This window comes from Charadrius vociferus, unplaced genomic scaffold (genome assembly GCF_000708025.1).
Source record: "Charadrius vociferus isolate BGI_N301 unplaced genomic scaffold, ASM70802v2 scaffold27, whole genome shotgun sequence".
Lineage (NCBI taxonomy): Eukaryota > Metazoa > Chordata > Aves > Charadriiformes > Charadriidae > Charadrius > Charadrius vociferus.
In genome coordinates this window covers 400,219-426,095 of record NW_009649173.1, presented here as the reverse complement: position 1 = coordinate 426,095, position 25,877 = coordinate 400,219, and the positions used below count along the sequence as shown (strand labels likewise).

Genomic DNA, 25,877 nt, shown 5'->3' with positions numbered 1-25,877 from the left:
CCATTTGCTGCATATATTAATCTTCCATCGCATTATCATTCTTGGAGCTCTAGGCTCAGTGTTTACTTTTCTAGTATTGCATGGCCTGCCAGACAACCTGCAAATGCCTCCTGGAGGCTAAGCCAGAGGGGCACCAAGCCACAGGGTAACGCCTGTGTGTTTTATGCCAACTGCCTGTGCTGTTCTGCCCCCATAATTCCTTTGCATAACTGTCTTTGTTTCACATGTAAATGTTATTTATCCAGATTAGGTCTTATTTATACTTGGTTTATGTTCATGTGAAGCACAGTGTTATAAATCTGAATGCAAGCCATCGCAAATGATGCGAGAATTCAGGCTCAGGCAACGTGCTTCAGATGAAATAGTAAATTGTCCCACATTCTTTTAAGTTGCCATTTTATTTTAGGCACTGGAAGAAAAATAGGGGTAGTGGTGCACTGAGAAATGCCAACATCTGACAAACTTTCAGCTCCTGTTCCCAAAAAAATCAGTGCGTGGTCATCCCACATAGCTGGGGTCAGCAAAGCACAGTCATCACACAAGTGTGACGAGGAGAGTTTTCCTGTGGCCTGAGGCTTCCTCTGTCACCAAAGCAGGCATTGCCATGCAGACTCCTCTATTGCATCTTATTTTCAGTTGTGTCTGTTTTGATGTTACCCTTTTTTTATTGCAGGAGACCTGTACTACATTTAACTAAATTCCCCTTCCCTCCCTCCTCTCCCCAAATCTCTACCCAACCAGAACTGTTTCATGCTGCAACTATCCATTTTAAGGTCCCAGCAAGATTCTTTTGCTATTGTTGGCCTACAGTTCCAATGAAATCCATTGTAAACACTCATCATCCTAAAGTGTAAACACTGTGGATTCCTGACTTCCGAGAGCAGCTCCATAGAGAGCGTGAACATTGCACCAAATATGGACATACTTTGCCCAGCTCTAGAGATGTGACATTTTTCAAGAAGGCAAGATTTAATCCATCTCCAACATTATTTATTTTTCTGAGTGTTTTAAGCAAAACCATTGTCCTAAGGATTGCCATGCTGGAATAAAGAAATCATCCATCAAGTCTTTTATTCTACCCAAGGCTAGGCAGTTCAGAAGGAGTAAAGTTTATTAGGGGAAGGGGTAAAATTTTCTCTCTGTCCCAGACTCTGAACAGTTTATTCATTGATGTTGGAGGATTGATAGCTCTTGTCATTTTTTAGCACAACTAGTATTAGTGCTTATGAGGTTTTTGTTTGCATCAATGTCTAATCCTTCATTTGAGTTTTGCTGTGTGATTTAGTGCAGTTCTGTAACTGAGCTCTGCAACCCATTACAACTTTACTTCTTACATCTCCGTGCCTATGCCACCTTTGTGCCTGCCGGTCCCTCGACAGGGGCTCTAGGAAAGGGTAGCTTGGCCTGGTCTAACTGGCGTCTCTCTTTTCAGTCCCTGGATGAAGCCCTGAAGTACTGCAACTATGTGTTCACCATAGTTTTTGTGTTTGAGGCAGTTCTGAAGTTGGTGGCGTTTGGTTTTCGAAGGTTCTTTAAGGACAGGTGAGAATATTTTAAACTCCTGTGCATTTGGGATAGAGCTGTATTGACCTAGTTTCAAAGCCAGATGCTGGGTAAATGTAGCATCACTATGATAGTACTACATGCTGTGTGCAAGGAAGAGCAAAGGGCTGTCTCTCCATGGGTGCAAACTTTATAGTGTAGGAACTAAAAATTCTAAGAACTGACAGTACTACTTTGCAGAGGAAATTCGGGAAATATTACAAAATTCTAGATACATTCTTTCCCCCAGTATCTGCCTCTCCCCCAGGTCTGACTGGCTCAGCTTAGAGGTCAGAAGCAGCCTGTTGGTATCCATCCAGTCCTCAAAAGAGTAGTTTTGGCAATGTAAGGTCACAGAGTCCCTAAAAACAAGTCTCCTTTGCAGTCCAAACTAGTCCTTTGGTAGATTGCTGGCTTTGTAAAGCCTTTGGCAAAGACAGCGGTGGTTGTGTTCAGCCCCACTACCTTCAGATCCCAACTGCAGAGACCTACAGATCTTACTCTGCCTCACATTTAGCCAGAAGCAAGTATGTGTGAAAGTACATTGTGGTCTGGTGACTTTCTGGGGAGCAGGGTAAGATTGGCCGCTTTTCCACAAAATCAGCTTGTTTGCTTCATTCATCCTGACTGAGTGGTTGGAAGCTGCTATGGGCAATATTACTTATGAGGGAAATTGTGTAGGAAAGACACTCAGTTTCTTCGCATCTTACTGTCTTTCTAGTGCTGGTGTGGAAGGCCCTTTAGAAGTGTTGGGCTATAAATCAGTGAAGATACTCAAGTGGAGTAATTCAAGAGACAGGTGACATAGCATAGCAACTGTACTGCATCACATTAAAGGTCCCTCTAGCTGAGTATCTTGTCGCTGTTAGTGGCTCCGCGTGGATAGCAAGGGGGACAATAGGGACCGGGAAGTAGGCAGGGACGTTTCCCAGCCACATCCTACAGCAGCTTGTGGCTCAGAGCCTGTCTGTGCCAGCTGCAGTGAGTTGATTTTGTACCACATAGATCATGAGCCCAGATATGAGAGAGGAGAGGCATTTGGGATTTGTTTGTACTTGTTATTAACAAATAATTCTCTACTCTTGGGTGTCTGTCCATGTATGATTTTTAATTATTTTGTCCTTCCTCTCTTTATCTGTTAGGTGGAATCAGCTGGATTTGGCCATAGTTCTCTTATCAATTGTGGGAATCACGCTGGAGGAAATTGAGATGAATGCTGCACTGCCCATCAATCCCACAATAATACGCATCATGCGGGTGCTGAGAATAGCAAGAGGTACGGCCTGCTCCGCAGGTCTCCAGCCGTCCCTCCAGACACGTCAGGAAGTGGTTTGGCCGTTTGTTCTAGTCCTGCTGTTTCAATTTGACTTGAGAACAGTTAGACAATGAGGCTGCAAAATGTCGATTCAGAGACAAGCTAGGTGGGGTTTCAGCAGTGTTTCCAGTGGCATCTTATATTGGTCTCTGATTCAAACTCGGGATTGCAGACCTTTTATACTGATACCAGACAAGAGCAGGAAGCGGTGGAGAAGGGAGGATCAGAGCTTGAGATGATGCTCTTCACTGATGAAGTGTCTCCCCATCACTCTCCCATTTTCCTGCTAAGGCACGCTGGAGCTCTTCTGGCTTTTGGTCTGTTCTACTGATGTCCTTAACATGAATTGGTGTGGGAAGTAGTCAGGATGTTCAGATGTTCTGTGGGCCCAGCCAGGATGCAGCGAGCTTGACGTCTGTATGAATAGATGCAAGAGAGGTGTAAACCCTCCCTACAAGATCGGAAGGTAGATTTCCTTTATGGGTTTTGCTTGAAATATTTCCCAGCCCTGCTGACCAGGATTTGATTCTCATTGTAGTGCTGAAACTGCTTAAAATGGCCACTGGGATGCGAGCTCTCCTGGACACAGTGGTACAAGCGCTTCCCCAGGTAAGCCTCCAGATTTCATCTGTGCCCAGTTTGTTCCCCTTGGTGGACTATGCCTTTGAGGTCATGTTTGGTGGGCACTAGAAGCCACCTGGGAAGGATATCAGCTTTCTCTGCTGCCACCACTGCCTTGGTAGCAGAGTTTTGCATGGCACATCCTGTTCACATATTGTATGTTAGATGGGAGAACCAGAATGATGGACAAAGAGTTAACAGCGAGCCAGTTGCTGGAGGCAGAGCTCTTATAAAACACAGATTTCACTGGCAAGTTCAGGAAACCCAAGGATAGATAGAGAAAGCTGTTGGTGAAAGCGTTGGAAGTAGACAGCTTCCAGCTCAGCAGTTTTCTTTGTGAGACAGGAGCAAACATGTTTATTGACACCTATTAACAGAGGAGCTGCAGTCTTAAAAAGGCAAATAGGGGAGATGTTTCTGAGTGTTAAAGGCTTGAAGCAGAGTCTCAAATCACAGTATTCTCATGAGCTGCAAGAGGAACAATGATGCTGCCAGTCTTAATGACATTTGATAGGATCCTTCAAGTGTTCAGTTCCTGCGACCCCTTTTTTATGGATCCATTTATTTGAAAAAAGAAGGAAAGAAACTTTTTGCTGACTTGCCCTCCCCCCTCAAAAAGATCTAAAGCACATCAGAAGAATTCCAAGAAGTTTAGGGTTCCTTTGTTTTTAAGCTCTTATGCTATTTAAGCTCTGTTCTGCTAGTTTGTGTGTTTGATGGCCTGAGTCCTAATCTTTCAGTCTTTAGTGTCAGCTCAGCTGCCTACACATTCCATTTTCATATATCACCAGGATGCTGTATCTCACCAGACAGTACTGGAAACATTTACTGCCATGCTTTACCCAGAAGTGATTTCCAGTATGAGGTGCCAGACTATCAAGAATGAAGCAGAGGAACTCTGCAGTCTTCTTCTCTGAGCTGCCAGTTCAGAAGCAGCATTTTTAGGATGCACAAGCACGGTCAGACAAGTCCTTAATTTTCACCCCCTCCAAAACATCCCACAGCTGACTTCCTGGAAGGAGCTTTATAAGTGGGCCCACTATATTCTGTGTAAAAGCCAGTGTACTGTGCCCTGGGATGGACTGGGAGAGTCAGGCCTCCCCTCTCCCAGCCCCAGTCCCGTAAGCACAGGGAGATGGCAGCGCACCGTGGTGGGCGCTCACATCTTGATAGTCTCCAGCTGTCTGCGGAGGGATCACATCTCAAAGGCAGGATGATAGCACTGTGGCTTGGCGAAAAGCAGACACCGTGGAGACATCTCTTCCAGAATATGAGTGGCCATATGAAAATCAGTAGAACTAGGACATGTAATTGCACAAATATACCCCTATGAGTTAGTTGCTAAGTACAAAGAAGCCCATGATCTATTCTAGGGGAATTTCTTTTTCTTGGAAAGACCCATTTACTTTTCATCACTGCTATAAAGATGTTTCTAATCTGAGACATTTGCCCTTTGGTATTCAGATTTCCTTTTCAGTGATGGCTTTTGGCTGAGACGAAAGCATGGAATTTACCAACCTAACCCCTGTTTTGGCATTTCAGGAAAGCATTTGATTTGTGTCTATTTTTTTTCTGTCAAAAGCATTGTGATTGCAGAGCATATTTTCTCTCTCTCCTTGTTTTCTCTCCCCCCCGAAACAATAGGGTGGCTGCAGGCCAGGCTTTTTGTTTCCTTGGGGTGTTTTTGCAGTTTACATTCAAACCAAAGTCTCTTTTAAAGGGGAATCCCCAGGGGTATTCCAAGCAGATCTTGTGCAGATAAAAATGCCGTTTTGTCATCCAGTGAAATTCAGAAAATGAGAAGGGAAGTTTGGGAAGACCTCTCCAACAACAATCACTCTTCATAAAGCTACGGCTTTCATTTCAGAGGCAGCGGAAGAGTTCCTACCCCAATTAATGTAGCAGCCTAAAACCACAGCTGGAAAATCCTCATTGAATGTGTCTGCTAAGTGACAAGAAAAATGAATTTGATGTTTATTCAGTAAGGTTTGGGGGGGAAATTCTTTGTCTTGTGTATGTAGAATGTCCATTTATGGGCTTACCATGACAAGATATTGTCATTGCAGTACATTCTTTCTTTCTCTTTTGGGTGATTTTCATCAGCTTCCTGTTTGTTTTTATTCAGCAGCAGATATAGCTTGAGTAACACTTAAGAGAACCAACTATCCCCAGACTTGGGGGAATGTTAGCATTTTGATCCAAGATTGAAGCTGTCACTGTACAGGCTTAGTCTCCTCTTCTGGAACTTCAGACTGACCTCAAGCTGCCATTTTCAATGCGAGAAAACTTCCTACCCTACTGCATCCTCCTGGCCTGGTAACCTCATGTCTACCAGTTCAGAGGTCTTCTCCTCCACCATGGCGCTGAAAAGAATGAAATGGAGTAGAGGAGAACAAATGAGGAGAGGCAAGAGAGGCAGAAAGAATGGTCAGGAAAGATCTCAAAATGGCATCTTCTTTCCCCGCCACCTCTATGCCCTCTTAGTCCCAGCAAATGTTTGGGATACTGTGAATCTATCATCACGTTCCTGCCATAGGCAGATGTTTATTATTTCTGCTTAAAAAATCTGCTGGTTTTAGTCTGAATTAGCCAAGTTCGTTTTTTCATTGGATGTAATTTTGCTTTTTTTCTTCTAGAACTTCTTTTTGGAGCAATAAGATAAAATAATCTCTTGCAGTCTGGCAAACAGGAGAACACAACTCCTTTAATGTCTCAGTGTGAAGCAGGTTTTCAAGACCTGTTTCAAGTGTTTTCCTCTTCTTTATGAGCTCTGGCCCCATTAAGGCTATATAATGAATTATACCACTCATGCTTCAGATGAATATTCCCTTGCTTATACATCTGGTGGCTGCATCGGTCTTGTAAGCGATGTCTGCTATTTGATGGTAATCCTTTAGTCCCTTGCACATCCCCTGCTTTCCAAAGTACAGTTCACCCTTTCTGTAGCACGGCCTGCACTTCACTCTTGAATTTGTAACTTTGCATTTGGTTGGGTTAAAATACTCATTGTGTAAGTGAATGCACCACACTGAGCAGCCCAGCTCAGTCTGCACAGCACTTGTAGCATCACTTGCCAGTAAGAAAACCTGCAGTCAGTGCTAAGCTGCCAGTGCTCTTCCTGATGGAGAGGACAAAGTGGAATCCAGTCCAATTGCCATCCTGGCTCTGCAGGGCCAACAATAGCAAAATGTGGAAATTTCCTATCAAAAGATCGGGGTTCTTTTTCCTTCTTCTTTCTCACGTGGTCTGTGGATAGCATATCAATTAAATGCAGAACTGTACAGTATACCTCCTCTCTGTCTTCAAAGCTTGGAACTCCCCCCAGATGAACTCTGTGCCAAGAAAGAAGTGAAGAACTCCTCGTCCTATCAGTGCCCTGAAGGACAGAGTCTGTAGTTCCCTCCTGTTCAGGAGTTTAACTCTTCGTGGTGCTGTAATTCCCCGTGCTTAGCTCACCTTCAGCCCTTGAAGAGGGTTTCTGGCATTGTGTAACAGCAGTAAACATAAATATAAACATAAACAATAACCAGATGCTGAAAACACACAGTGATTGTGAAGCTCACAGAGCAAGAACAGAAATGTCTTACCAGCAAGTATTGCAGATGAGACAGATTCTGGAAGAGAGGTATGTGTGTGCTATGTTGCACACTGGAAAAAAGTGTAGAAATGCCTGAGAGATTTGAGTGGGGAAGCAGAAATCATTAGGTAAGGAAACAACCATTCTGCTGGCTGTTAGCACTGGTCTCTGTTGGGCTGAGTGGATACACAGAAAGGGAAGCTCATCCGGTTCAGCTGGCGGCCTTGTGGTTGCATCAATGAGGTGACTTTAGCCTCCAAGGTTGTCCATCCGTCCCTTTCCACTAGTCCTGGAATTCACACAGATGGCTTCCGTTTTCCAAGCAGACAAATGTGTTCATTTTCTCTTGGGTCTAGTGCATAAATTAGCCTGTGTTTTCCTGCTGCCAGGCTTATTGCTTTGGCTGGAGAGTGCTGGAAGGAAGATGAGGAGGACTCATGTCCTTGGAAAGGATTGGCAGGGACTTAGTTTTATGCGAAATTGCTCTTGACAGGCATCCCAGGGAGCTGCGTGCGTTGCCTGCATGGACAACTGAAATACCAAGGTGTGGGCCAGTGATGCAGAAATAATTGATGTCAGAACAGGAAGAGGCTCAAGAGGAACTGTAGTGTCCTTCAGCCAGCCATTGCAGGAGTGGGGCAGCAGAAGACATGTTTTCATCAGTGCCTCTCCCACCGCAGGGAGAGTAGAGGCCAGCAGGATCTAGAGGGATTTGGGTAGAATCACACAACTGACAGTGCAAGAGGAGTGATAGCGCCCAGGTAGCCGGTCTCCTTGTTGTACATGATGAAAGCAACACATTTGCATATCAAGCTAACACAACCTGGCATGGTTGCTTTACATCCCAGTGCCTGCAGATATGGGCTTTTTACTTAGTGGCATAGGGCAGAGATTGAACTCTGATGGGACATGCAGGGGTGCTTAGTCTTATGTAAAGGGAGGCAAAAAACGAATAGCAGTGATTTCCACAAGCCCTAAAGTAGAGACAGCCTCCCCAGGCCACGAAGGGACAGTGGGAAGAGGGTTTTGCTGAGTGTGTGGAGAGGAGGGTCACTTTTCTTGCCGTTGAGCCGGGTTATTCCAGGGCTTTTGCAATGGTAGATCGTAGATCCAGCTGGGATGCACTGTGGTGAAGAAGGGTAGTAGCTCTTCACACAGGGCCTCCCTGCTCCTCTAGGTGGGCTGGAGGAACTGCTTCTCTCCCCACAGCATCCCTCTGTCCCAGGCTTTTTCCAGCAGTATATGACAGCCAGGATGCCAGAAAGTGAAGGTAGAGGAGGAATCACAGATTCTCACCAGTGTCTCTATCTTCTCTTGTGGCTTCTCTGAGGTACTTTAGGGCACCAAGAACATCTCCAAGATGTTCTTCATCTCTGCTTCACTCCCTCCACGCCACAGCCTCCCCTCAACGTTGGAGCCACAGCAAATGATGGATAGCCAGCCCCTGGCTGCCAGACAAAGGCATTATCTGTAGTTTTTTCTGCCCAGCCAAAGGCACCAGCCCAAGTCAGGGGGAGTTTGATGGATAAACAGAGCATGGGCTGACCTGTTCAGTGCTGCTAGAGCAGAACCACTTCTCAGAGCCTGCCTGAGTGACCGGCTGCCAAAAATGATGTTACTGACCAGAGCTGGATCTCGGTCTCTGATGCAGAGTCCAGCACATGCATCCCAGCCTTTGACTGCTGGAGAAAAGTGCCTGGATGTGCTCCTGCCCCCTCCCGTTCCTCCCAGCAACATGATTCATGCACGATCTTTTTCTTGTCTGGTCTCAGTAGATCTCAAAGTGCTTTAGAGACATTAATTACCTATCCGCAGGGGTATTACAAATGGGTACGTTGAGTTACAGGAGAGGAATGACTCACTCAAGGTCACAGACACACATCCCGTCTGCCTTCTCTGCTACTCAGCAGCCGCTGGCTGACCTCGCTGCCTCCGCCTCGGCCCATCTCTGAGAACATGCCTTGGGTCCTTCTCTACGCTCAGGGTTGGTGAAGGCCACAGGCTGAAGAGGACCTTCCTCTCCTTTCCTGAGGGACATGTACCAGAGAGCCATGGGCTAGCACTGATAAAATACTAAATCTGGCACTGACTTGTACTGATTCAGTACAGCGATACGCTACACAAATAGACCAAGCGGTTTTGCCGAAGCACCTAAGCAAGAGGTGAGCCGTTTTGCTCAGCCACATTCTGTTAAGCACCAGGTGTTTGTGGGCTGCTGAGAAAATCATGCCCTCTCCAACCTCACGTGCCACCAACTGCCTGCACATATCCGTGTGGATGTTACGTCTGCAGGGGGTGGTCACAGCAGCAGGTTTTTCTTGTGCACATGGGGATCAACCTGTTTCTTAGCTGACACTCCAGAGCAGCTCTGGATGTCTAGATACAGGTCGGGATGGAGTTTAACGGTAAAGGTAATGCCATCACCCATCCCGGGATCTTTGGCTTGCTGCTGCCTCTCACATCTCTTTTTCATGTAACCGCATTTCCGCATCAGTCAGACGTTCAGTCACTTCCCAAGACATCCTGTGCAGCAGCTGAGCTTTGGAACTGCCCATGTGTCTGCTCTCAGCCAAGGGCAAATGCAACCTTAGACACCAGCATTAGCAAACGTGCTTCTGTTAGCATTTTTAGAGTATGCCCATGGCTGGAGTGCCTCGAGTCTATACAGCAAACCCATAAGCGTAAACTGGCCTTTGACGGACTGGTTATGAGACATGCTGGTTCAGTAATGTAATTAGTCACGATCTTAAATACAGGATCCTTTACAAATGCACGTTAGATAGTAGGCAAATTGTTTATGAGCAAATGTCAGCTCATAACATGCTTTGCATGTTGAGAGATAGATAATAGTTTTGACTGATAACCTGGTAATAACTTTGATGTTAGTCTAAATTCTTTGGAATTTCATCAATGCCAGAAGTTTGCAGGCTGATTTATTAGGCATTAAAATAGCAGTAAAATATTCAGCTTATAGGCTTCTTTGAAAAAATTCCAAGACCTTCTTCTGCAGTGCTACAACATCAGGCTTTAATTTACGCTCAACCTAGAAAACTTGTTTATCACTTTTATTTTCCTTCTCTTTAATTATTTGCTCATTTGCCTCCCCGGCAGCATGTGTGTGCATTTGCTTGTGTGCCTGTTTTCCTGTGTTTTCTAATTTGCAGTCATTTTGCAGACTGCCTTCTAATGTCTTACAAACCACCAGTGATCCAGCAGACATGCGTTAGGAAACACTATTCCAGAAGACAGTACACGCAGATGAAATAATCCAGACCAGCCATCCACATCACTGTATTATCTCTATTATTCCCTGGAGTGTGGTAATAATGTTAGTGGAATTGCAAAGCTCTATGTCTAGTAGCCAGTTTAGGCTTCACAGCAATTACAGAATCCACTGGGTGATTTGACTATTCCCATTTCTTTAATACAGAAAACCCCAACCTACTTCATAAGTGGTAGCTGTCTTAATTTTATGATAACAGATATCATACTGATAACCTTTCTAATGAAATTCGGCAGCATGGTCAAAATACCCAGTAACGCTGTGGCTGTGCTGCCTCAGAGAAGAAAGCTCTCTCAGGCTGTAGAGTTCACTAGAAGATACCTTGGAGATCATGAATCCCTTGGCCTGCCTACCTGAATCACCACCTAGTTCATTTTTATTTTGAGATAAAATGATGCTTGTGACGCCGTGTCTAATTGGAGAACTCAGTCGCTCTGTCTCTGTTACAAGACGATAGACAGAAGGCATTTAAAAGTGGCAGGAAAGGTAAATGTGACCAGCGTTAGTTGTAGATGTAATGCAGGTGGTTAACTGGTCGGGTTACTCTGCCCTGCGAGTTCTCTGCCTGAATCACAAAAAATCTGCTCTTTGAGATGTTTTAAAGGCTTCGACCCCATATAGTGATTGACTCCAGTGCAGATAACTGTAATGCCATTGTTATTAAGAACCTTTGTGTTCCCTTTAGCATCATTGCACTTCTATTACCACCCCCTTCAGCCACCTTGCAGCGCATGTCAATACCTAATAGTAGCACACCACGCAGTGTTTGAACGGCAAGGTGCCTGCACTTAAGTGTTGGTATGTGGAATAAGGCTTTTCTTTTGAGACACTGAAAGCTAAAATTCAAGTAGTTGTTGAAGTGGCAAGGCTAGGAGAGCTCTACATCTTACTGGAGCATATGTTCCTTTTCTGAAAGCCCCCCAGGCTAGTGAAACCTTCGAAAACCAGGCAATTCCTCTTGTGGCTTGAGACATCTCTTGTTAATGTCACTGTCTTGAAACCCTCAGCCTTCGTACTCAGTCTCAAACCCGGCAAAGAGAAGGCAAAGGCCTTTAAAACTCAAACCAGAGCGCCAGGTCACTGAAGTGCAGTGCTAAGTGCCGCTGAGGCTGCAGCTATGAGTTGGCTATGTTAGAGATGAAGGCAGCATCCCGGGTGAGTGGAAGGGTGATGGAGAGGCACCAGCCACGGAGAGTGCTTTGCACGTGGGAGCCTCTGCTCCTTCCCTGACATGGGAAACTCCTCTGGGTCTATTAAAGCAGAGTGGTGAAAGGGGACCTGGGGGTTGGAAGCCAGGGGAGATGGTGATTAGCCTCTGGTCACCAGTCCCTCTTTTTCTTGGGTTTAAAATGTGATGGAGCGATTTTATTTATGACCTCAACTTGCCTGACCCTTGTTCTGCTTTCTTCTTGTGTAGGTAGGGAACCTTGGCCTACTTTTTATGCTCCTGTTTTTTATCTATGCTGCCCTGGGAGTGGAATTGTTTGGCAAGCTAGGTGAGTAATGTGCCTGACACAATTTATTTCATCCGGTTGATGTTTATTTGGTATCTAGCTGTTTCCTTTCTTCTCTCTCTCATTCTTGGGCCTTCCTTAGCTCATGGTCTGAAGATTAAAGTTTTCTCTTGATCTCAGGGTCACAGATGACACATGAGGATGTAATACAGAACCTGTCTAACGTGCACACACACACACATTTAGAGATTTGTCCAACACCATCCTTGGCTGTAGAAGAACTATTTACTGTTAAAATATAATTGTCCAGCCTGGATATGTTCACAAAGATGGAAGTTTGCTACTTCAGACAGAACACGAGTCTACAAAGCTGGATGGTAGTCAGATTCGTGCTGGAGAGATGCCACCATAAACATGTCCCTCCTCGGAGCTTCCACCACACTCCATTAGTTTTCTGCACTTGGCTGACATTGCTCTTCCAGCTGCCCAAAACTTGTCTGTCTGTTGTTCTTCTCAGCATCACCTTCCCCTTTCTACATAAATCAGGAAGCATCCACTGGTTCCTGATTGTCCAGCATCATTTATTCCTCTGGCTTGAGGATACTGCGTAGCTGAACGTGAATGTGTCCACCACTAAAAAGAAAATCAGGTGAAGTCAGAGAGAAAACATTATAGCCCTACCTTGCCCAGCTTAGCCAGGCCAAGGCAGTCACTACCTTTAAACATTGTGTTCGAAGGAGATGTGTCTGCCCTCTCAACGTTTGCATCCCAATTAGGGCTTCAAGAGCATCAGAAGGGCCCTTCCTCCACGGTGATTTTATGGCTGTCATTAATCCCCTTTATGAGTCCAGCCCTCTGCTCTCATTACAAACGCCTGAAAGCAGGATATTTCTTTCAACCAAAGACAAATTATTTTTCAGTCTTCAACAAATTCTGGAAAAAAACTAGTTCTGCATCCACCCCAAATTAAATACTGTGGGGTTTATATTACATGTCTAGATACATAGGTATGTATTTCTTCAGCCACAAAGGAGAAAAATGTCTTATTCACAGAGGCATCTTCTGCTGCTCTGAATCCTTTTTGTGTTTCCACACACACCCCTGGCCAATACCAGCCCCCAGGTTACCACAGTGTGTGGTCAGTGACTGGGAAAGCCCTGATCTTGTCTGGGGCAAACTGCAGGTAGTCAGTACACCACTTCCCATCCTGATTTAACTGGGAAATACTTTCACTTCTTTTCCCAATCACTGCTGGTCTTTGTCAGCCACAAGAACTATCAGCACTCGCTCCCCCAAAACTGGTCATTTGTGGGGGTTTTTTGTTGGTTTTTTTTTCATTTTCTTTCCTATTGGCCTCTGAAATAAATACCTAATAGCGAAATGCCCTAGCAAGAGACATTGCTGCCTGTCCTAATGAATATTTAATGAGCCTGTGTTTTATGGAAAGAGGGATATTTCATATGTTCAATTTACGTTCATTAGTATATGAATTCTCAGGGGGAAAATGTCACATTGCTCCACTTTATCTCAGTGAAATATCCCTCATGGCAGATGTACCCTGTAAAAAATAATCAAGACAAGGACATAATCAAGAGGATAACAGACAAAGGATAATGGAGAGCGGTATCGGTTGAGCCAGCCCAGCAAACCTGCTTCTTTCTGCCTCCTTTTAGGTCTCTTTGTGTTGGCTCTGCCTGTTGGGGTAAAGTCAAGAGAATCACAGAAATCTTGGTGGAAGAGGCCTCTGGAGGCCGCCACCCAGCCTCCCACTTGGAGCCCCATCACTAGCTCAGTGTAGCTGTGGCGTTGTTTAGCCAAATCTTGAAAACTTCCAACAGAAACATCTCTGGTGACCTCTCCTGGGGCTGTTGGGCCCTCCAGATGAGAACAACTTCCCTAATGTCCAACCTGGACCTCCTAAGCCACAGTGTGTTGATGTCCGTTATAACCTCCACTGAGAAGAGTTTGGCTGCATGATCTCTGCAGCTGCCCTTCAGTAGTTGCAGGCCACCATGAAATCACCACTTAGCCGTCCTTCCTGATGCCATGTATCAGTGTGACATATCTCAGGGTCTCACCACCAGGTTTGTGGGGCTGCTCTGAATACGCACCGGCAAATGTGACTTCACTGACGTGCTTCTGCTTCTCTCTCCTCCAGAATGCAGTGAAGAAAATCCTTGTGAAGGTCTGAGTCGACATGCAACTTTCACCAACTTTGGCATGGCCTTTCTTACCCTCTTCAGGGTGTCAACAGGAGACAACTGGAATGGTATCATGAAGGTGTGTGCAATCTCCGGGTACTTTCTTCTTTCTGTAGATATATAGATTTCAAACAAGTTTAGGCTCCTCTTGTATGAAAATAAAAAAGGTTTCATTTTAAAACATCAAAATTGAACTTTCCCATTTAAAAGCCAAGTGTATTTTCAAGGGATAATTTGTCTTAAGTCTCATCCAACCTGAAACTTCATTCCTTTTAACTTATATTTAATACTTTGGGAAAATTATGCCAGTTCTTATGGCTGAGAGAAGTAACCATATACTCTATGCCCTTGGGACATAACACAATCCTCTTTGTAGTTGATGTAATCCATGGTGTCTCTATTTTCTTCTATCCATTTTGCTGCACCTACAAGCTGTTGTGTCTGGGATATGTAATTATATGCTTTTCAGTCCTCAGCAGGTTATCTTTCATGTTTCTGTATTTGGAGCTCAGGCAGAGCCCCAGCCTTTATTAATTGCTCGCCTCTGCCCCTCTGCAGGACACTCTCCGGGAATGCACTCGGGAAGACAAGCACTGCCTCAGTTACCTGCCTGTTATCTCTCCTGTCTACTTCGTCACCTTCGTCCTCATCGCACAGTTCGTCCTAGTCAATGTAGTGGTGGCAGTGCTGATGAAGCACTTGGAGGAGAGCAACAAGGAGGCCAAGGAGGATGCTGAGATGGATGCTGAGATCGAGTTGGAGATGTCCAGAGGAGCAAGCACCTCGGCCACCAGTGGGAGCAGGGGAGGTGCAGTGGCCCTGGAGAGCAGGGCACCCTACAGAAGTCAGGAGACCATGAAGTCAGAGTCAGCGGTGCAGGTGAAGCACCAAGCCTTGGTAACAGTTCACACGAAACATCTTCTGCTCTTCTTGTGCTCAGGGTAGGGAGGGGACAGTTCTTACCAGTCACTGCTGTCTGATCATCAGGCAATCAGATCCCAAGTGACACAGAGCCGAAGAGGCAGGAGACAAGGCAGTGTGGGAGGAAGGCAGCTTTCCCAGGTCTCCCTACGGCAGAGATGTCTCCGCCACCTCCACATCTTGAGTCATCTCAGGAGGGTTCCCTGAGGTGAAAGACTGCTTGAAACACGTTCTCCAGGGCTAATGCTATCCCGACCATTGTTCTGGGGGAGGGTTGAAAGTCCATCTCTTGTCATTTCCAGTTCATTCAAAGGTTGTGATTTTTAAGTTCAGAAGCATAATAGCCACAGGTCCTTGTCCTGCTCTCCCAGCCATCGCATCGGTCTTTGTCATTTTAGCATGGGCAGCAGCACCCAGGGAGCAATCTCATAAAGCCCTGGGAATGCTGGCACTGTCAACCCTGACACATACAGAGAGGGAGAGCATAAATTCCCTCCACACAGACGCAGAAATACTGCTCAGGTTCTTTTTAATCCCACTTTGGGATTTCCAGAGGAGCCTCAAGCAAATCGTAGTGTGCAAGCTCGGGAGGGCACGTCTGGCACTGGTGTAAGCATGCAGCTTCCCGCTGTCTCATGCTCTGCTTAGGGCATGGCTGACTTGGACCCTGGGAATTGTCAGAGCTCCTCAGCAAGAAGCTGGAGGTTCCTGCGTTGATTTTCCAGATACTGCCTGCTCTCTGATTTCTGTTAGAAATTTCTATTTCCTGTAGAAAAATAGGGCAATCAGAAGTCAGGGGGGAAAGGAGGGGCGTGAGATAATTGTCTCATCTCATGTCAGCAGCATATGATTGAGAGTGAATACGAAATTGCTTTGTCACCGTGATCGCAAATAAATCTACTGCAAAATCAGTGGGGGATTTGAGATTAAATCACATTAAATTAGATTTTTGTAAAATGTATCAGACTCTATTAAGTCAAGTAAAAAAGAAATTTAGTTACACAGCAATGGGGAATTCTCTATTTGAATGTAGTTCCTAATGGACATTTCTGCAGGAAAATGCACCATAAACAGCCAGGTTGCTTTTCTCATTGTGGGAAGAGGGGGCACATCCTTTCACGTAGGCTGCGATTGCAAACTGAGGTCACTTTCGTTGGGTTTTCCTCATCTTTATTTTCCTCATCATTACGGTTGGACTCGATGATCTTAAAGGTCTTTTCCAACCTATATGATTCTATAATTCTGTGATCTTTCAATACCCGCCAAGCACATCAGGAGCCATGCAGAGCCTCCTCTTAACCCTTGAAAACCCAGAGCGAGAGGTGACATTCTCCAGAGGGAGAACAGCGCGAGTGGGGACCTGGCCACAGATTTCCCCCCCAGATGAGACCTGCTCGAATGCAGGTGAGGATTTGCAAGCCAGGGCTCCCCCTCCCCGTGCGGTAGTGAGACAGAGGCACCGCGGTGGGGCTGGGTTGTGGTGATGTCCTCACTCATGTCTCGGACACCCAGGCTGTTCTGGGCTGACAGCTCGGTCCCGTGCTCCCTGCTAGCTGCACTGAAGAGGTTAAATACGTAGAGCTCTGTATGACTAATTCTGCCACCGATGGTGGTGTGGGCACCCTGGAAGGTGGTGCAAGATGCTCTTTATTTTCTTGCTATTTGTGCCAGATTTTGCAGCCCACATTTTGTTTTCTCTTCCTTCCTGCTCTGGATGGATGGGTCAACTAGGAAATGCCACAAGGCAAACATCTTCGAGTGTTAAGACCCAGCCTTGCTCTGCTACTGATGCTTTTTATCTCCCCAATTTGAAGGAGGCGCTGAGCTGTGAGAATGTGTCTTTAGCCATCCCAGACTCAGGCACGCTGGAGGGGGCAGAGGCTCCCATGATGGAAATCCCGTCCTTCTGCTCTGTTTCCCACCATGTCCTGACACCTTCCCACAAAACCCCAGGCCACGAGGCTGAGGTGAATGACGTCGCGCCGTTGCTTCTGCGTTGTGGCGTTGTGCTTTGGTGCTGTGCAGCTAGCGGTGGTGTCTGAATTGTCCAAAACCTGTCGCTTCACAGCCACAAGAGTCGTTTCCATCCTCTGTCCTTCGTACTGCCTTTGCGTGTGCAGGGGCTGGGCGAAGAACGTGTCCCAGCCGACTCTGCCGGCAGCCTTGTGTGGGACACGAATGAAATACTCTTCTTAGCTAAAAAAAGTCTTGCATTTGATGTGCGATGTGATGTGTGAGCAGTCTGTCCTCAAATGATATATTGAGAGCTGGAGGCAGGCAGAATCCTTCGTGGAGAAAACACAGCCCAGTTTGGTTTTCTTACTGTTTCTGTAAGAACCTGTTTATGATACAGTATTGAGGAAAGAAAGGCAGAAGTAGATCAACACGTTAGGCTTTCAGCAAGCACCGGAGCTGTGGATTCAGGAGATGCTCTGGGGAGATCTCCCAACAGACCGAAGGGCTGTGGGGCCCTCTGCTCAGTCCCTCCCGATTGTACCACAAACCAGTGCCCAGGTCACATCCCATAAAACTATTGCATGGTTTGCCCTGCTGCCCAGCAGTGTCCTCCTCATGGTGAATGAGCTCCAGATATTCCCTGGTGGGCATGAGAACATGCGAATAGTCAGTGATGAAGATGCACATGCTGCAGTGGGGAGCACACTTGCTGTCATCACAGAACTTCCAGTGACCACCAAGAACTAATCTGCTTTAGACTTGGGCTCTTTTCCACTTTATTACCTGACGTCTATCATGACTATCAAGGCACCTTCTAGTGGCAACTATCTTGCAGCATCTCCAAGCAAATTTTGGGCTCAGATTAAGCTCTTGATGACCAAGGGGTTTCCCCTGTGCGAGATGAGTGGTATGAAGGTATAATCCTCAGTCTTCTCTGCAGGGTGTCCATTAGCTTGGCACCTGGACGCTGCAGAGACTCAAAGAGAGCTTGTGGGGAAGGCATCTTTCAGGGACAGGCAAGATTTGGGACTTTGTAAATGCAACTGCAAGGGGTCCTGGGTTTCTGCTGGCAGAGTTGAGAGTTTGTTACCTCCATGGGGAATGGGGTTACCTCCATGGGGATGCCACCGGAGTTGGCCTGTGCAGGGATGCCAGCATTGGGCAGGCACAGGCAGGGAGTTAACCTCCTGCCCTTGTTGTGCCTCTGCCCTCAGCACCGCAGAGGCTGCGGGAAATGGCTGAGCTCGCTCACGGTGATGGAGGCGCACGCCTTCGGAGAGGGACCAGGAGGAGCCCTTCCTCTGGGAATTTTGCCCACGGCTTGTTTGTAGGCTCTTGGCTCCAGGCCTCTGAGAAGTTACAGTGTTCCCTCTTCCAGAGTATCCTGCCAGTCACCTTTGCTTACAGAGTATCTTCTGGCCGTTTAATCACCCAGGAAGGGTCATGTTCTGTGGAGGTATTTGTAGGATTATTTCTTCTCGAGCTCCCTCCACATCCGCAGCAGAGCAAAATCAGAGCTCCAACAGACTATTGATTCTCAGACACAAGAGGAAGGAGTTGTGCTCACTCATTAAAGATGCTTAACTGAGCCTCTGAGCTGCATCACCATGAGCGGCTACAGTCAATTTAATGCTTGTCTAGTTGGCCACAGAGGGGTCCTGCGTCGAGTAGGCTCCCACCTTGCATGTCTTTATCAGATGCCTGGAATCCTCCCAAGCTCTCAGGGTGCCTGCAGGCAGGGTTCACCATACGTGGGCTCAGCAGCACTGGTCCAGGCTGGGCTTTCATGGGTTTTGAAGGAGCCACATTGATTTCCGCGGCATGGGATCAGGCTCCTGAGTGCATCAGGCGTTTCCCACCAAAGAGGAGGAGCAGCAGTGGCTGTGGTGGTGTGTTTCCAAACTTCCCTAGCTGTCGAGAGCAGCTTGCCAGGTGCGAGCCAACAAGCTTCCTGTCCATGTTTCGTATTTCAGGTACTTATTACAGTGGCCTTGAAGCCGTTTGAAATGTGCCTGAAGTGAAGAGGGCCTCAGAGAAGCAGTGAGGGGTCAGAATAGCTGAAACCTTCAAAATTGTAGCTGTTTATGTCGAGAGGGGATTTCTGTTCGCTTGTCCTAGTCAGAGAAGACGAATACAAGATGCTGCAGAGACAAACTGAGATTTAATAGACAGATACAGTGATCCTTCTGTTAGACTACTGAGATAGCGGAGCAAGACCTTTTGTTCTCTGTGTGGCACCGGGGTGTTAACAATCGCCCGCCTGCGTTCAGCTCAGGTGTTGGGATGCTGATAGCTTATTAGCTGTAATGGCCAGAGGCCAACTGGCACAGCCACACTGCTGATGCGTTAATATATCAGACGTGAGACCCGGGTTGCACGCGGAGGGGCTGCTGGGCAAGGCAGAAGTCAGCGCTGGATGCCACCTACCTGTAAATAACTGCTGCTGATCCCCACCCCCATCTTCTCAGCCAAACTCAACAGGGTAAAAGCATCGAGTAATTTGTCTCAGGATGTGTCTCTTTAGGGGTCTGAGGAAATAAATTTGTAAGCCAGAAATGTATGGAAAAAAAACAGATTTAACCAGATCCTTGGCGACCCCCAAACTGTCCAGCGAGGGATCTCAGGCCCAGACTTTGCTAGCAGAGAGAGAAAACAGCCCGGCAGAGCAAAGCAAAATGCATTTAATTTAAGACGTGCAGCTGGGAAAATGTTTTCAATCAGTCACTGGGAGGCTGACATTAAAGGAAAACCAGAGCGATTAGTCGTACTTTAGATAACGTGGTAAATTGTGAGGGGAATGTGTCTAGGACCAAAACCTCCGGGCCAGGAGCCAGGTGGCGGGTCCTGTTCCAAGGGCTCCTGCTCCCCCAACACTTGGCCAAGTCCTAAAACCCCCCCTCACAGCTGCTCCATCAGCACCGCAGAGACATCGTTTGAGTCCCTAAAGCTTCCTAAGACCCCGGGATAAATTTGCTATGAGGTGCGTGAAGTGAAGAGGGCCTCAGAGAAGGAGTGAGGGGTGAAGTTTAAGGTTTGTGACATGCTCTGTCTGGGCACTTCCAACCAGACCCATTTGAAAGCAAAGGCAAACACAGAGAAATGGCTTTTCTACCCCAGAACAGGCTCCACACCCACATATGTGCTGCCATGATGTCTTCTCCTTTTCTCTGCCTCCTGTCATGTGGCTGTCTTCTTCTGGGGTCAGTGGTGCCCAAAATGCTCCGTGTTGTAGGAGAGAGGCTGCAGGGTCTGCAGTGGTGTTAATGTGTATGTTTAAATGTCTGCCTGTATGTGTGTTTTGGGGAGATAATGTATGAATTTCCAGAAGCACTTGGTGCTCTCGGTCAGCGTGTCCGAGGACTGGCCAGTTTTGCCCATCTGTCCCAGAGTAGCTTTGAGGAGAAGGGCATCACCCCTCAGGCCGGGCTGAAAGCATCTCTGGGAAAATCAGAGCAGAACAGTGTGAGAAATTCTGGCTTTCTCGTGTGTTTAGAGGGTGGGCCCCATTTTCCTGGACTTTACTTTTTCTCTGCGGTGTCCGAGAGTCAGCTTAGTGGTGGGTCATTGATGCCTTATTTTACTCCAACCACATACTCAACTAGCACGGCGTGGCTTTGGTATCCTGTTGCAGTCACTGGGGCTGCAGACTCTGTAAGATGCCAAGAGGAACATTTGCCCAAGGTTTTAGAACAAAAAGCAGACGAGAAGGAGATTGCTGTAACTTCATCACCAAGATGCTGAATGACCGCGTCTCCCTGTCTCCTTGCTTTGCAGGGCGGCACAGCCTCTCTGAGGCCACAGGACTCTCAAAACCTGCTGACGGTCCGCAAGATCTCCGTTTCCCGTATGCACTCCTTGCCCAACGACAGCTACATGTTCCGGCCAGTGATGCCAGCGAAAGCTCCTTTCCCCCTCCATGAGGTGGAGATGGAAACGTATCCCTGCAAATCCCAAAGAGGTACTGCTCACCGAGTTTTCCCTTCCTCCTCCTATCCGAAACCATGGGGCAGCGGGTACACGTGGTGGTTTTATGGGGAGTAAGCAACCCGTGCCGAACATGGGCTGAGCCCGGGCTCGCTTGCTTCTATTTGATACCGTCGGCATGACTGAGGTTTCCCACACGCTGCGCAATTTCGTGTTTTCATCACGTCACTGCACTTTCTCAGGAGAAAGCTGGTGGCTTGGGTGTTTGACTGGGGAGAAGCGGGGCTCCCGAGCAATATTGGAGGCAGAGAGGACAGGCTGTTAGCTGAGGAAAAGGGTGTGAGCTGCACATTTCTTCTGAAGTGATCAGCCCAGACATGAGTATGAATCAATAAAATCAACACGAATAAAAGCCGGAGTCGGTATTACTTCCTGACAGAGCTCCTTTACAGCTATTGTTTCAGGCAGCACTCAGTCTCAGAGCAGTATCTTTTTAGCACGGTACATTGAGTTCAGAGATGCAGGAGTTTCTTTGGGAGCATAAAGATTAGAAACCGCTCTCCAGTGCCTCCCTAGCCTGGCCTTATAGTGAACCTTGTGGAGAGACCCCGCTGTCAGGGAATCACGAGCTACACAGAGCCTTTGAGTATACATTTACCCAATTGCATCCAAATACATTTCCCCTAAAATGCCTTTCTCTCTTTTTTGTTGTGCGAGTTGATTTGAAGGGGAAATCAGTAAGAAAGAAAAATATCTGCCTCCCTAAAAGCACATGTGCTTCTCGAGTGGCTCCAAAGAACTTACCAGCCTGGTTTCCTTTGATGCAACGTTGTTTGAAATGCAAGAACTGCTTGGACAGATGAGTAGTGGGTTTGCAAACCCTGGTGGGGCTGGCAAGATCTGCTCTGATTTCCTTGTGTGAAGTAACTCTATATTTGTTTGAACTCTCTGGATACCAGTTAACATTCTCTGCTCAGTATTTATTATTATTTCACCTGCAAATTCTTTGCTAAGGAAAGAAAACAGAGGTCGGGTTTCATGGCTGGACTACTGGGGATGGTTTTCATCTCTGTAGTGGGTGTAAATCAGGATTTATACCAATATAAAACTGCTGTGATGTTGGCAGGGGTGGGTAGAACTGAGCAAGAATTTTCTTATGTTTCCCAAATTTTTCTCCAGGAGCACTTGAGCGATGGGTATGACAGAGGCTTACTTTTTGCCTGGTCTGGTAGATGCATCCAACCAGCATCACTCAGAGGTGTGCTGCTTCAGAGCTGACCAAACTCTTATTTAAGTCACACTCCCATAAGTTACATCCAAGTAAAACTGAGCCCATGGAGACTCACGTGAGCATTTGTGCTCTCGTGGACTTCTCAATGTATGGTCTTCTCCCAATACTTTGGTGAATACACAGTGAAGATATTATGAGATGACCAAATCTTGTGTTATTTTGGTCTTAGATGCAGTTTCTTGATTTACTAGAAAAACAAGAGGAAAAAAAATACAAATCCAGAGATATTCAGTGTTCCTGAGTATGCAGTTTAGAGGGGTTTTTGGTTTCCTATACGAGAGCTAGATGGAAAGTTTCCAACAGAAGGAAATTCCAACTAAGGACAGGGAATAGAGCATAGGGTTTTCATTTTATCACCATGTTTGTGACAGATTTTATGACAAAGTTTTTCTGCATGATAAAAAACATTTCATAAAGGCTGGGTTAGCACATGAACAGCACAGACTCAATCTGAAACTCCGGCTGTAGGAGAGCCCAAAAAAGAACTAGGGAGAAGTCGGGGGGGGTGGGAAGCTCACTGCTCTGCTCTTTCTGTGGTGTTCTGGAGAAAAGCTCCGAAAGAAAAATTATTAAACACTAACTTTTCTTTCTTCCAAACAACAAATCTCCTTCTGAAATGCAACTGCAATCTGTCTGGATGGCTTTTGTCGTAGGTTCAAGTTCCCTGACCTCTGGGTGAGATCTCTTGAAGTGATGGATAGCTGTGTTTTTTTACGTGGAGCAGCAATGTAGAAACAGACATTGGGTTTCAAGCTAATGAGGACAATAAATCCTGCAGCCAGAAAAATAAAATAACTAAAAGATCTTTCAAACGACGCAGAACTGCAGTAAAGCCGGACCACAGAGGGGCTGGGGAGGAGGGTTTGCCTTTAGATTCAGCCAGGGGACTGGGAGCCTTCAGGAAGAGAATGATTCCTGCCTAATACATGAGTTCAGGGACTGTTAAAGCACTTGAAGCAGTCTCTGTGCTGCTGATGAGACCGTGTTCAGGCAAGGTCTGCCTCGTGGACAGACGGCGGTGGTACCGTTTGGGCTGTAGTGAATGGGAAAACTGCCCTGTGTGTGCCAGCGGTGTCTCCTCCTGGAGAAGTCGGTGTCGGGGTGCTCGCTGGCTGTACGGGGCTGTAGGTTGGGCATGTAAGCCGAGGTCTGGAGGCTCCGAGAGCGCTGAGCACTGCAGCTCTTCCCTCTGTGTGGCAGAGCAGCGTGAGGCTGCAAGCCTGTCCCTGGCAGAACTGCAAAGACAACCCAGGCGTCCCGACTCAGAGGATCCAGCACAGCCACCAGACTTCCCCGATCCATGTTCTCCAAACGGGCAACATCCTTTTACAAATCCACCCAAAGCAATGCTACCAGGAAAGCGGCAATGGCAGGGTTTGAAATGCAACCCCCACCTCCTGCCCTTCCTTTGCTGCCATGTGGTCCTGGTGGCCACCAGCCACCCTCAGTGTCGCAGCAGCTACGAGAGAAGATTCCTTTTACCTGCAACAGAAAACAGAGGCTATGAGCATAAAGTTTGTAACAGGCGATGTCCCGGAGCGGGCAGAGCCATATGTAATGCTGCTGAATTGCAGAGACTTCGTCTGTAACCTCCCTGCCATCCCTGATGAGATGTGGCCTAGCATTCAAAGCAGGAGACATGACAAGGGACACCTGCCTTTTAATCCTGGCACTGCCCAAGGTTTATGCTGAGGCTTGGGATTTCAGCCAGACTTGACAGGCTTTTCCTTTCCCCCCCTGCCTTTACTCCTCTCCTGGAATCTGTGGGCATCAGTTCTGCCTCAAACCTTCGCAGCCCCCAGGCCAGCGGTGGTGGTGACTGCTCTCTCTCTGTTTCCTAGGGTCCATCACCTCCATCCGCTCCCAGCCCGTGGGAACGTGTTCCTCTCTGAGAGTCCCAACGGAGTCCCTCCAGCTGGCAGTCCGTTCTCCCAACCACGAAGGCCGCCACCGCTGGAAGATCCTTCCCCCCCACGTCACACCTCGATCTCCTACTCTCAACAAGCTGCTGTGCAGACAGGTGAGAGGCCAAGAGCCTGCAGAGGTAAACTCCTTCATAGTCATCTGGGTGCTTCCCTTCTTTTCCAGTCCTCTCTTGGGTTTCTTTTCTTGGAGCTGAGAGTAGAAATCCTCTTTTTAGAACAGAACGTTTTTAGTGCCATAAATTTTAATATACTCCCCTCTCAGCAAATGACATACAGGGGAAGGTTCTTTTTACCTACTTTCACCTCTGTGGATGTACTATTCCATGAAAGAATAGATAAAGCACAGAGAGAAGATGACCAGTTCAGTTTTCCCAGTGCTGTGAGAAGCCTGCAGTCAGCCCTACACCGTGTCACTTTAGACTGGTTGCGCTGACTCAGGATCTGGTGCTAGAGCAAGACCAAGACACGCAAAAAGACCCAGCAGATACAAGCCCCGTACCTGTAGGCTCTGGGTCTCTGCTAGCAAATCTGCATCCTCCTGTACAGGGAGGGTCTGACGGGGGCTGGCAGGATGGGGCAGGGATGGGGTGGTGCAGGGTGCATTAGACCCACCAACCGTCTTGCCACGTGCCATGTTTCATCACTGGAAGCGCCGCCAGCCCAGCAGACCTCCAGGCTGTCCCCTCCTCTCTCCCTCCTCACCTTCCAGGAGGCCATCCGAAGGGACTCTGTGGACGGGCAGACTCCGGACCGCAAGGACAGCCTGCAAGCGGAGCCTGGAGAGACGCTACCATCAGCAAAGCAGCCCCAGAGCACCTTCACCCCCAGCCCACTCCATTCCACAGCCGCCTCCCTCCCGGGCACCCCCCCGCAGTCCCCCCCGTCCTCCCCACATCGACATCCCAGCACGCTCACGCGGAAGCACAGCTGCGGCCAGCACGGCGTCCCCTCTCAGCCACCCAGCCCCGGCGGCAGCCCTCCCAACCCCGAGGGCAGCCTCTTCGAGTCCTCCGACCTGGCTGACGAGGAGGTTCGCCACATCAACAGCTCGGCCAAAGACTGGGGAGGGGAGCACTCAAACGCTGGGAGCCGCTCGACTTCGCCGTTCGTCTCCCCGGCCCCATCTCCGGTGCCCCTCAAGAACTGCAGCACAACCAGCCTCTCCAGAGGCAGCAGCAAGGAGAAAGACTTGAAGAAGTTTTACAGCATCGATACGAAGGGCTTCCTCAACAAGCCCAGCTGGGCAGACGACCAAAGGCGGCACTCCATCGAGATCTGCCCTTCCATCAGCGATGGGGACTGTAGCTTTGAGGACCGTGCCCACATCCAGACGGAGTCCGAGTACATCCATGGAGCCCGGAGGAAGAAGAAGATGAGCCCGCCCTGCATTTCTATAGATCCTCCCATGGAGGATGATGGCGGGGCGGCCTCGCGCACCAAACCCTCTGAGAACAGCATGCTGCGGAGAAGGACCCCATCCTGCGAGTTCCCGGCTTACAGAGAGTCCCTGGAGCTTGCGGAGAGCCAGCCCGGGGAGCCGGCCTCCAAAGCGGAGCGCCGGGGCCAGCTCCCGTGCCGCGGGGAGCACCTGACCATCCCCAACTTCTCCTTCGAGCAGTTGGACGGCAGCTCCTTGAGCAGCCTCTCGGATCTCCTCCTGGACAGCGGTCAGTCCACGCCGGCCTCCGTGGACTCCCGGCCGGACCCCGCCACCTCCGAACTGAAAAAGCCGGATCACTTAAAAACTCAGTGGAGCAACTCCGAGAAAAGCAAAGAGCTCCTGGGCGTTGCTAAGAGCCCCCTCCAGAAGCAGGACTTGGTCCCGGTGACTGTTGCGACAGAAGAAGACATAGATGACCCAGTATAG

The 25,877-nt window shown here is 47.8% G+C and overlaps 1 protein-coding gene across 1 annotated transcript in view; it reads left to right on the top strand.

Moving 5' to 3' along the window:
* The window catches only part of CACNA1H (calcium channel, voltage-dependent, T type, alpha 1H subunit), a 252,953-nt gene extending 227,076 nt beyond the window's left edge, over positions 1-25,877 (top strand). Inside the window, exons 26-35 of the mRNA XM_009888554.1 lie at positions 1,433-1,542; positions 2,685-2,818; positions 3,396-3,466; positions 11,756-11,834; positions 13,951-14,072; positions 14,552-14,890; positions 20,258-20,332; positions 20,645-20,828; positions 23,927-24,105; positions 24,720-25,877. Of these exons, the coding sequence (XP_009886856.1) occupies positions 1,433-1,542; positions 2,685-2,818; positions 3,396-3,466; positions 11,756-11,834; positions 13,951-14,072; positions 14,552-14,890; positions 20,258-20,332; positions 20,645-20,828; positions 23,927-24,105; positions 24,720-25,877 (2,451 nt within the window). The remainder of the gene's footprint in view (positions 1-1,432; positions 1,543-2,684; positions 2,819-3,395; positions 3,467-11,755; positions 11,835-13,950; positions 14,073-14,551; positions 14,891-20,257; positions 20,333-20,644; positions 20,829-23,926; positions 24,106-24,719) is intronic.